The 11,194-nt window shown below is 36.4% G+C and overlaps 1 protein-coding gene across 3 annotated transcripts; it reads right to left on the bottom strand.

Annotated features, from left to right (window-relative positions):
- Positions 1-1,870: 1,870 nt before the first annotated feature.
- Positions 1,871-10,965, bottom strand: LOC131346670 (macrophage mannose receptor 1-like). 3 transcript variants are annotated; one of them, XM_058380238.1, is made up of 9 exons: positions 10,856-10,965; positions 9,527-9,568; positions 8,931-9,314; positions 8,381-8,722; positions 7,867-8,229; positions 6,412-7,768; positions 4,434-5,593; positions 3,211-3,300; positions 1,871-3,078 (listed from the first exon to the last, which is right to left on the bottom strand). In XM_058380238.1, exons 1-6 carry the CDS (start codon positions 10,869-10,871, stop codon positions 7,755-7,757), a joined length of 1,161 nt encoding a protein of 386 aa, XP_058236221.1. In that variant the 5' UTR covers positions 10,872-10,965; the 3' UTR covers positions 1,871-3,078; positions 3,211-3,300; positions 4,434-5,593; positions 6,412-7,754. The 3 variants fall into 3 exon arrangements, with proteins under 3 accessions (XP_058236221.1, XP_058236220.1, XP_058236222.1); XM_058380237.1 differs by having other exon boundaries at positions 4,434-7,768; XM_058380239.1 differs by having other exon boundaries at positions 4,434-7,768; positions 8,931-9,299.
- Positions 10,966-11,194: the final 229 nt, after the last annotated feature.

Here is an 11,194-nt window from a genome sequence, read left to right as displayed (position 1 = left end):
ATGGCCCTCCCTGGTGAGATCTGTGAGGAGGGTGGCTATAAAGGAGACTTTAGGCTCAGAGTGGTGAAAAATACCCAGGCAGCACCAGGCATGTACAGGCATGTCTTTTTGGTGGTCGAAAGGGGGGTACTCGCCAAAGGCCTCTACTTTCTTCTTTTGTTGCATGAGCAGGCCTCGGCTGATGCTGTACCCCTGGTAAGGTATTGTGCCTTGTTCAGCCTCAGATGACACTTTGGGGCTGTCATCCCAGCCTTCCAGAACCCCTCAGCACCTCCTCTAAATGATGTAAGTGATATGACCAGGTGGAGGAATGTAGAACTACTTTGTCAAGTTAAGCTGCAGTGTATTGTTGGTGGGGATATAATACAATATTCATGAGTTCTTGAAATGTTGCTGGTGCCCCATGCAGGCCAAAAGGGAGAATCCAATACTGCCGGTGGCCACTGGAGATGCTGAAAACCGTTAAATGTCTGCAACTAGAATGACTTGACATATCCCTTTGTAAGGTCCAGGGTAAAAATAGATCATCCTGAGTCTCTCCACCAGGTCATCCACTACAGGGGGGAAATAGCTGTCGAAGTCTGAAAACTGGATGAGCTTCTGGAAGTCATTGCAGAGCCATCTGAATTTTGCACTACCACGACAGGGCTGGACCAGGGTTTGCTTACTTTGGGAGGTGTGGGAAGGTCAGGCTCGGTCAGCATGGGCTTGTCTCGGATGGGTTCTTGGGTAGGGAGGGAGTTCTGTTGCCTCCTCTCCCTATGATGTTCTAGCTTGAATGGACAGTAGGCCAGGTCAAGGGTGACCAGGGCGCATTCTAAAACAAGAATGTTTTAGAATGTACCACAGTCTGGGGGTGGTGGTACATTGGAGCACAATGCCACTATGTTCCTCTGGTGGTAAGGCCTGCAGGAATCTGTCTATGACCACCCTTTCTAGAACCTTTCTACTTCTTTTGTGCACTTAAAACCCTTTTCTTTCTTTATGCTGGCCATGTTTATTTTATTTACCTGTATATTTTTTGTCTTGCTTATTTCTGGTTTATGAATTCATATTATGATTTATGTTCTATGTTTCCTAGTTTAATCTTGATGCAATTTTTGCTTTTATTTGGACATAATTTTGATTTGATCTTAAACCTGGTTTTAGACTAGTTTTGGACTTTATAGCCCTAATGTGGTAATAATTTTATAATGTCTATCCTATTTCGCACATCGACACTCCTTTACAATTTGTTACTTATGGTTAAGATGTGTTTGTGAATTTAATGTCATGGTATAATGCCATAATATGCGTGTTAGAAAACTATCATTCACAATAATAATTCTTGTTTGGGATTTAACACATTAGGTCACTTAAAATTATTTAACTATTTTAAAACTTGAAGAAATCACTAAACAGTTAATAATAAGCTGTATAGACATCGCCAAAAATAGCCTGAATGATGTGAGACTCTGAATAAACAAATGTAAATGTGGGTGCTGGGTGAACAGTTTAACATTATATTCTAATCGGTGGAACAATGTGGGTTTAAACCTCAGGACATGATTAACTGTTGCTGAACCAGACTTCTGCCTGAGATTCTTCTTCCTCACAATTTCTGTCTTGGATCGTAAAACAATGAAAAAGATAAAAATATGAGAAATTCTATTTAGTGACGGTGGTTTTACTTTGATACTAAACAAATCAAATTATGACCAAAGCGACAACTTTACACATGACCCTAACTTTTAGATCTTCATCTTTGTGTGTATGTTTGTGAAGTGGAACACAAAATGCAGAGATACACTAAAACACATACTTGAAATTTATTTTACTAAATAATTTATTAAATTATTAAACGTAACTGGCAGCAGTCATTACAGTCCATATTCTTATACATTAAAGAAGCAAGTGCCCAGAAATCCCAGGTATAGAAACCATCAACATGTAATTACACTGTAAAAAATGATTTGTTGACACAACTTGACTTAGTCAAGTCATCTTGTTGCATTGACTCAGTTAAGTTTAGCAAACGTTAGGTGTTATGTTCACTAAACTTATATGTAGTTGTTGAAATAACTTCCAGTAAATTGAGCTAACGTACTGTATCAATTAATGAGCTTCACAACCATAAACTTCTTGAGCTCCTGTATCAGTAGTAGTAGTGTATATTATTTCAGTTCATGAGAATGAATATGTGGAACAATAATAACAAGTGTTTTCACAACCATAAACTAAGTCTAATTGACATAAAATAGTAATTTTTCCTCAAAATCATAACTTAACTATTTGAGTTTACTGGACTTCATTGCAGTCTAATTGACATAAAATAGTAATTTTTCCTCAATATAACCATTTCAGTTTACTGGACCTCACTGCTTTTACAAGAAGTTGTGGATATCTATCTGGAACCAGATTTTTTATGAAATCAACACAACTGCAAAATTGAAACTCGGCATTTATTTTTTAAACAGATGCATTGCATTCAAAAACACAGACACCTTTGGTGCTCGGGCCCTAATGAACAATTCACAATAAGCTGTGTTAAAAAACTTTACATTAAACTGTTCAAAAACAGTTCCTAATCAGTTCCAATTCCTAATCGTAGAAACATGACAAGGAAAGAAGAAGCAGTACAACGTAACAAGAAATTCAAAAATCCAATGTTCCACTTAAAACAATGAGATCTAAAACAACAATGCTCTTAGACTTTAAACCAGTACAATGATTAAACAGTAGCAAGAAGGAAAAAAGATTTATCACAGCAACTTATCTTAAGTCTTATCGCAGCAACTTGGTCTTCAAAGAGTGAACTCTTGCGGTGCAAGAGTCTGATCCAACTCCAATAAACAGGCGCTGTATCACTTCAAAAGTAAATTTTAGTTCCTTTGGGTAGTCAAGGTTTAATGCATACACCAGGCCCATCAGGTTCAGAAAGGCATTAGGTATATCACTCATGTGACGCATTACCACTTCTTCTTCAATCACCAAGGCAACATCATTGTAGAATGCTGGAAGAGGTTCCATCACATGTTCCACAACCACAAGGATTCCAATCACCACAACCTTGATCACATTCTCTTCACAGTCACTGGGCTTTATAGAATGTAAACAAAACAAGGTACTATTAATCAAAAGCAATTACACAAATACAGTCCCCAGTCCCCTGCAAATGAAGAGATCTAATGTTCAATTTTCCCTTGTTTTGCCTTAAAGATTTCAGCTTACCTCGCATATCTTCATGAATTTTGAAGGATTCTCTCGCATGTACCATGGCAGGCCCAGCAATGCTGCTGTCCTCATCCTTTGGTTTGTTGTCTGTAAAATATAGAATGGTTAAAGTACCAGCTATGGCTGTTCAATCCTTTGTTTTTCTTTATCCTTTCTCCCCATCCCTCTGTCTTTTATGCTTTTTAGAAAAAATAAAAACACAAACATTTTTTTCAAATTTGCACATCTACACTTTTTTTTACACTAATTTTTTGTTGAGCACCAAAATAAGATTTAATAGTGAATGTAACACACTCATGCCACTTAAATCTCGGGGTGTCTAATCCTGCTCCTGGTGGGGCCAATAATGTATTGCAGACTTTAAGTACAACCTGGTTCCAGATACCTGCCTGGAAGTTTGTAGTGATCCTGAACACCTTCATTAGTTGATTTAGGTGTGTTTAACTGTGACCCATCATCAATGGCAGAAGCCTTAACAGAGTCCAGTTTTCATGGGAGTTTCCTGCAATTGAATGTTTTGCCACAAATGTCTTTGAAATTTGTTGTGGTTTGTTAGTTTTATCAGTAAACTTAAAAGGAAAAGACTTGATGACGGCATTAAGGTCATCTAATGTGAAGTAGTGTTTGGAAATAAGGGACTTTATGCAAAGACTTAACTCTGTTGGTACTATACCTTCAAACAGGTCATGCATAAAATCTGGAGGAAACCCTTGAACTGTCTGGAAATAATTAAGTTTCTCAAGAACACAGTCTCCCTTTACTCCATCCAGAGAAACCAGTGAATTCGTCTTCAATTCCTCAAGGGTCTGTTTGTGAGTTTCAATCGTCCTGAGTGGAAACACCCCCTCTCTGACCTCATGCAAGTCAATATCCTTGCGACTAGCTAGGCAAAATCAGCAGAATTTATCAACATTGAAACTCTCTTGGAAGCCAGCTAGCGAGTGGGCCCCAAAGTTGTCTGCTGACACATACAACACAGATCCCTTGACACTTGTTCCCAATTTTTGAACATATAATCCTTCCTCTTCAAGGACCTGAATGTCCCTAATCAGTGGTTGAAAAATGGCATCATAGCCATTCTTTACATCATTTCTATTGCACAGACAAGCCAGATAAATTGATTGTACCGAAGACTTATACTGTTCTGGCAAGTTTGATATTACCCAATACACCGCACAGACCTTATGCTTCTTTTTTGATGTTCCCAGTGGGTTACATACCTCATAGTCATCTATATACATCCCAAGTCCAATGCTTAAACTCTCTGAGGAGAGCAAAGGATTCCTTTTGCAGTACAGTCCATCTCTGTATGTTTTAATCTGACTGGACTGGTCAGCAGTTTCCTGCAGGATTTTATCCAAAATGTCATCACGGTTCAACAACTCTTTCAAAACTTTCAAAATTGGAATATAAACAAACTTTTTTTGGGAGGAGGTTTCTAAAAAATATTCAATGGGCTCAATTACTTCAAAGTTGTGCTTGTAATAAGTGGTTCTTTTGTATTCGGTTGCGAAAGGACCACTTTTTGAAAGGGAAGTTAGGGGAATTGTTTTGTCGACTATCTCAGCTAAGGCAGCAGCCACTTCATTGGTTAACAGACAATTGTGCTTAACCAATACACTTTCAATTATTCTTGGAGTGAACAATTGAACAAACACTGCAAAGCTCATTTACAATTTCCTGTGTGGTGGCCTTTGAGACATGTAGAGTTGTTTGCATGCGAAGTAACAGTGATGCTACTTTGTGTTTAATCAAATCCTGTAGGTCTTGAACATCTATGTCATCTAGGTCTTGAACATCTTGAACATCTACTGTTGAGCAATCGAGGCTGAATGAATGGGTTTCAGCCTCTGCACTTTCAGGGTTTGAATCACCAGGAATGCTAGTTTGAAACAAGTCTGTTTGAAAATCTTTAAAAGTGCTGTGGTGATGATTCCTACTTTTATGAGCACGGAAAGTGCTGTACACACTGGTCTGGAAACTACAGTCTTGAAAGTCTTGTACAGTCTTGCACCTCACTGGCTCTTTCTTTTTAATGTGTCTTTTAAGATGTGCAAAATACTGTGAAACACTGCAAGCCTCTGAAAAATTATACAGGTCACAGTTCACATGTGATGTTGCTTTATGCAATTTTGAGGAGGCTTGAACACACTGACTATGGTCGCTAGTTAAATGCTTCTTCAGAGACAGTTCACTCCTAAATGTGCATACACAATGTTTATAGATGCATGGGAGTGGACAGTGACTTGCCTGATGGCAGTGTTTCAGCTTGTAGTGCGTGATTAGGGCACGCTGGTTGGACGAGGAAAATCTACAAATCTTGCAACACCACCTCATGGATATGGAGTTGTGCTTCCACTCTTCTTGCACTGTACTGATCCTGCAAATAAAAAAAAAAAAAGTAGTCAAACTCCTGCCAAGTACACATACACGTTACATAAAGAAATATTCACTGAACATCTTACTTCCCAAATACAATGATGAAAAAAGTATAAACACTTTATTTCTATGGCTGGGTGATACATTGAATACTATGGTGATGCTGTTGCTGGCAATATAAAATTGAGCACCGCTGTAAATATTGCTTTTATTAGGTGAAAATGTTTTCTACAAATAACGTAATTCTGAATTTTCAGGGCTTCACAGTTAACACAAATGACATAATAGTTTACTTATGACATTAAATTAATCCAAAATCAGCGTGCAGGTTAGCTATACAGAAGACACGCCGTTTGCACGTGAACAAAAACATTCATATGGTATGTAATTTGAAAGAATAACGACTGAGCGTCAATAAAGCATTTTTTTTTAATATAACAACGAATTAGACCTAAATGTTGTTGCAACCATGTATAAATAAAAATGCATATTTCTCATATTAAACACAAATATGGACTGGCGGCGGTGCTTCAGATATTACTGGTGTTTCAATGATAAAAACTAATGGTTAAGAACACTGAAAAGTCACTTATATGTACTGTACTCTGTTTTATCTGTTTATCAACATTAACTTACAATAGTCAAAGATGACTTTTCTTTCTGCTCATGGCTCGACAGCAGCTCGGTGTCTAGCGAGCAAACTTTAAGTGATAGCCGGTTCTTTCTGACGTTTCAATGAACCGATTCAAAAAACCGGTGAGCAATAATGAAACAAGCCCAAATTAACATTAAAGAAAGCACAAATCAGGGTATACTTACTTATTTCATTCTTTGCAGTCCATAAAGTCCATCTGTAAATCGCGGGCTTCTTAAACTTTGCTTACAGGATCAGCAACTTCACGTGCAGAAAGTGGCGAATGGCGCGTCTTTCTCAAATTCGTTAAAATTGAACGTCATCATGATATTTCTGGCACATGCGCATTACACAGAAAATTGATAGAACCTATATTTTGTTGTTATATGAACATGTTATTCAAAGTTTTCCATTTCCCATCAAGTTCAGGTTGTTATAACTCATCCTATTGTGTAGTGAGACGCTGCAAGTTGACAGGACATGATTTTACTTGTCCACCGGACTAAAACTCAAAATCATTTTTTACAGTGTATGCACATGTGAAAAAAACAAACAATTGAGAACTACACAAAATTACATTTAAAAACAATAAAAAAGAATATTTTTAGAACTCAGAATCCCCCTCTGAGTGGACACACTACAGGGTGGTTCTGAAGTCTTCTCCAATTACCAGTTATTACGAAATACTTACAAAAACTTCACTGAACTATAAAAATAAAATAAAGAAATTTCCTCAGGCTTGGATGAGAAGAAGTAACCGGCTTTATTTTTTTATCAAGATGATTCTTAACAAAAATAACACCAAATTGGCACTTAATACACAGCGCCAGGCCCGACGTGGTCAAGTGCTGCCAACTTCTGCCATAGCTGATAAATAATAATTATATTGCTTAAGCACAGATTAAGATAAGTGAGATTAATATATGTAAATCAAAATAAGTAAAGATTAAAATTAAAATTAACTCTGGATTAAAATAGTCTTAGATTTGATTTAGCTTAAATAAATTTAAGAATTAAATGAGAATTAAAAATGATCTTTTGATTTAATGATTAAAGTTGATTAGAATTAGATGTATAAAAATGAGTACAATTTTCAGAGAAATTTTAACATTTATCATCACTGTTTGCAGGGCTTGCTGTTCTGAATTTCCTGCATGTGTGTAAATATGAGTATGGGATAGTTTCCTATTCTGAGAAAGAATCTTTCAAAACACTTAATATAAACATCAGGTAAATAGATTCCACCTTAATTACCCATAAACCCTCTATTAATAAGAAAATCAAGTACAATATAATAAGGTACTACAGATCATGCTGTATGGAAACAGTGGAGTTTACTGAATACAGCATTAAAAATATGCTGAAACATCTGCATTAAGAGGATATAATAATAATAATAATAATAATAATAATAATAATAATAATAATAATAATAATAATGTGTAGAAGAGAATAAATGAGACAGTACTGTAGATTAGCTGATGGTGGATACAGATGTTGGACCACAGCTGGTCTTCAGTCTTCATGTTTAATAAAACAAATCTTCAAAGACAAAGAAATGATTTTATTGCAATATTAAGAATATAAAAAAAAATCTTACTGATTTAATTCATGCATACAAAAACACCACACTGACTTACCTTCATAGGCAGAGCAGATGAAGTTGAGTTTTTCGCTCTGAGGCAGGCTGATCCACTTCTGCTCTCCTCCAGACTGCACTGCTCCGGTTCTCTCCTCATGGCTGCAGTCTTCAAACCCTGTCCCGTTGCCCGGAGCCCAGTCCTGGTAGCAGATCATCTCTCCATTCACCCAGTACCAGAAGCCCAGAGCACAGGTGTGACGCAGGCCAAGCCACACGTGTTCAGTGGAGGCGTTTTGAGCCACTTCCTTCACCCAGAGCTGCATCTCCTCAGTGCGCACTGAGACCAGGTCATGATGATGGTTCCTGCAGTATCTCAGAGCTTCTTTCCAGGTCAGAGTCTCATTAATCAGGATCAGCTTATCTGAATATACAAGGGAATAAATATTGTACCAGAAATATGCATTACAACATCTTCACAGTCTGTAATATATACAGTATGAAATTCTGCACAGTGTTATATATCAGAGGGACATTCTTGAGTGTTTTGTGATGTTGAGTGTAATGTAACTCACTCTCATGGCAGATGAACGGGAGTTTTTCTGTGCAGTCCACATCACTCCAGTAACGTTTCTCAGACTCAGACACTGCAGCACAGTTCAAACCTCCACTGGGTTTGTCAGAGCTCCAGTATCTGAATGAGGAGTTAGTCTGATCTGACCACTTCCAGGAGTTATAAAACAGACCAATCCAAACTTTCTGATGCACTGAACTACTAATCACTCTCCAGATCTCCTCATTCTCAGTTTGGTTCCTCACAGTGACCAGGTCATTGTATTTCTCTCTGCAGTAGATCTGAGCATCATACCAGCTCTTTGTCTCATTAATCACTACATATTCAGTCTTTGTGTTCTTTTCTGAAAAAAAAATGCACTAAATGAATAGCTCATTCATGACTACGATTTCTGCCTTTTGTGCCTACAGAGGAACTTTAACAAGAAGGTGAAAAAGAGAACAGATATAAAGAAAAATAACAGAATGCTAAAAAAAAAATACAAAACTAAAAGATTTTTTTATTACTGAAACATTATATAACATATTTATTTTTTTATTAACATCTCTTACCGTTATAACATACAAAAGAATTTTTTGTTATACAGTTGTTATCATTCCACTTTCCATCATTTTTATACATCTCAGCACAGAACTGATAGGCCACACCACCATTAGGTTCTCCACTATCCCAGTTTCTGTAAGTGTCTCCGTCTCTGTAGAAAGTTGCCAGAGACCACTGCCATTTCCCAGGTCCCTCTCTCTGTAGACCAATCCAAGCTTTCTTTGCATTTTCCTTCATCAGTGTGTGATTCAGCTTCTTCATCTCTCCCATGTTGTTAATGGTTGCCAGATCAGTGTATTTCACTCTGCAGTAAGTCTGAGCTTCACTCCAGGTTTTATTCTCATTCACAAAATTATAGCGATGAGGAATATATGCTCCTATACCACATACCACTGTGAGCAACATATTAATGTAAAAAAAACAGATGCTGAACCACAAAAGAATAAAAATACAAATTCCATGAACATGCATCTAGATTCTCATAAATAAACACACAAATTAAAACATAAACACACACTTATATTATTGGATTGAGATCACACTGTCTGTAATGGTTCTGCAATAAACACAAACACACACAACTTATAGTGCACACAACACTGACCTGAGATGAACAGGATAACAAAAACCCATATATGATTCATGTCTGTAAATAAATAAAAATAAATAAATAAATGAACAAATAAATAAAGATATTTTTACATTTAGATATGATATTTAAGTCATTGTTACTTATGAAAGAAATAAACGTAGTCTTCGTTTGTCTTAAGCTTCATATCTGACCAGTTGCTTGTGTCTTCATGAGAGAAACAACCTCCTGTTTTGTGGCAGGATCCCAGATCTCATTTTATTAAACATTACCTTGTTTATTTATCTTGTGTACAGTTAATGGTGATGTACTCGGTGTTTTGTGACCATTGCAGCAGGCAGTAATGTGTCACACATGTGTCACTGAAAAAGGGGTGGGGTATAAATGATTACATCATCAGGAGGATACTGGATATTGTGGTATGTCATCTAGTCAAATGAACTCCTCTCCTTCCCTGCAGCACACTGACCTCTGCCTTCTGACATACCATTACATTTCATTTACTTTTTTATGTTAAGCAGAATCTCTAGAGAAGTAAAAATAATCTCCCTTCTCTTTAACCAAATCTGTGTTGATGTTTTCATGGTACTTTTGCATGAATGCTATTATATCAGCAGTCTAAAACACATGCAGTCACATAGTAAAATGTTCAGATATCAGGCTAATATAGTGATCACAGGGAATAAATAAACAATAGACCACAAACTATTGTGGAGAATCACCTAGGTCTCTCCGGCTGTGAATATGGAATGTCGTGCCCCATGTTACACCTTTCTGCTACACGTACAGTACATCCCAACAAATGCCTTCATTTATGACAATAAAAATATCAGGATAGAGAAAATGTGAAAAAAAAAAATAGCTTGGATCCAAAGAAAATAGCAACAGACAACTTTAACTGGGAAATTAAGCTGGGAGTCATGCTGGGATGAGCAATAGAGTTTACACACTCTCTCTCTCACACACACACACACACACACACTCAGACTTGAGCAAAGCAAGTGAAATAATCTGACATTTTGGTGAAAAATATTTTTAAAACAACAATTCACTGTGTTATATATATATATATATATATATATATATATATATATATATATATGCAGAAGTGCATTGTAACACAGAGAACAGATAATAAGTGCATTATAACACAGAGAATAATATATATATATATATATATATATATATATATATATATATATATATATATATATATATATATATATATATATATATATATTAATCTCTGTGTTATAATGCACTTCTGTAATTATTACTATGAAAAGTACTAAAAGTATATAATAAACTCAACTACAAACATGTAAACAAGTAGAATATTCATACCTGGAATGTTTCTCATGGACTTTACTGCTGCAGTGAATAGTATAAAAGCTCCCAGGTTGTGTGTTGTGAGTTTGTTCACTCGTCTTTCTGCTCTTCTTCTTCTCACCTTCTGTTCCTGAACTGGACAGAGATCACATTATATCCCTGTCCTCTTTCATTAACCCCTCCCATCACTTTGCTTTTATTTTCCTATAAGGAACAACATCTGATCTGTCGGCATGAAGTATCTCAGAGCTTCTTGAAGCATCAATTAATTTGCATGGGGATTTGCAGAAAAGCTCTAAGTCTTGAAAATTTTCCTTTTTTGATTTGTCAGTTGAATGTCATCAAAGTGATGTT

Source organism: Hemibagrus wyckioides, linkage group LG26, assembly GCF_019097595.1.
Source record: "Hemibagrus wyckioides isolate EC202008001 linkage group LG26, SWU_Hwy_1.0, whole genome shotgun sequence".
NCBI classification, from domain to species: Eukaryota; Metazoa; Chordata; class Actinopteri; order Siluriformes; family Bagridae; genus Hemibagrus; species Hemibagrus wyckioides.
The sequence above is the reverse complement of the archived record's forward strand: the minus strand, read 5'-3'. Positions and strand labels throughout refer to the sequence as shown.

Coding starts and splice junctions, on each gene's coding strand:
- LOC131346670 (XM_058380237.1), bottom strand. Junction 9,315..9,526: donor TGTTATCCTGTTCATCTCAG/GTCAGTGTTGTG, acceptor TGTTGCTCACAG/TGGTATGTGGTATAGGAGCA. Junction 8,230..8,380: donor CCCGTTCATCTGCCATGAGA/GTGAGTTACATT, acceptor TTGTATATTCAG/ATAAGCTGATCCTGATTAAT.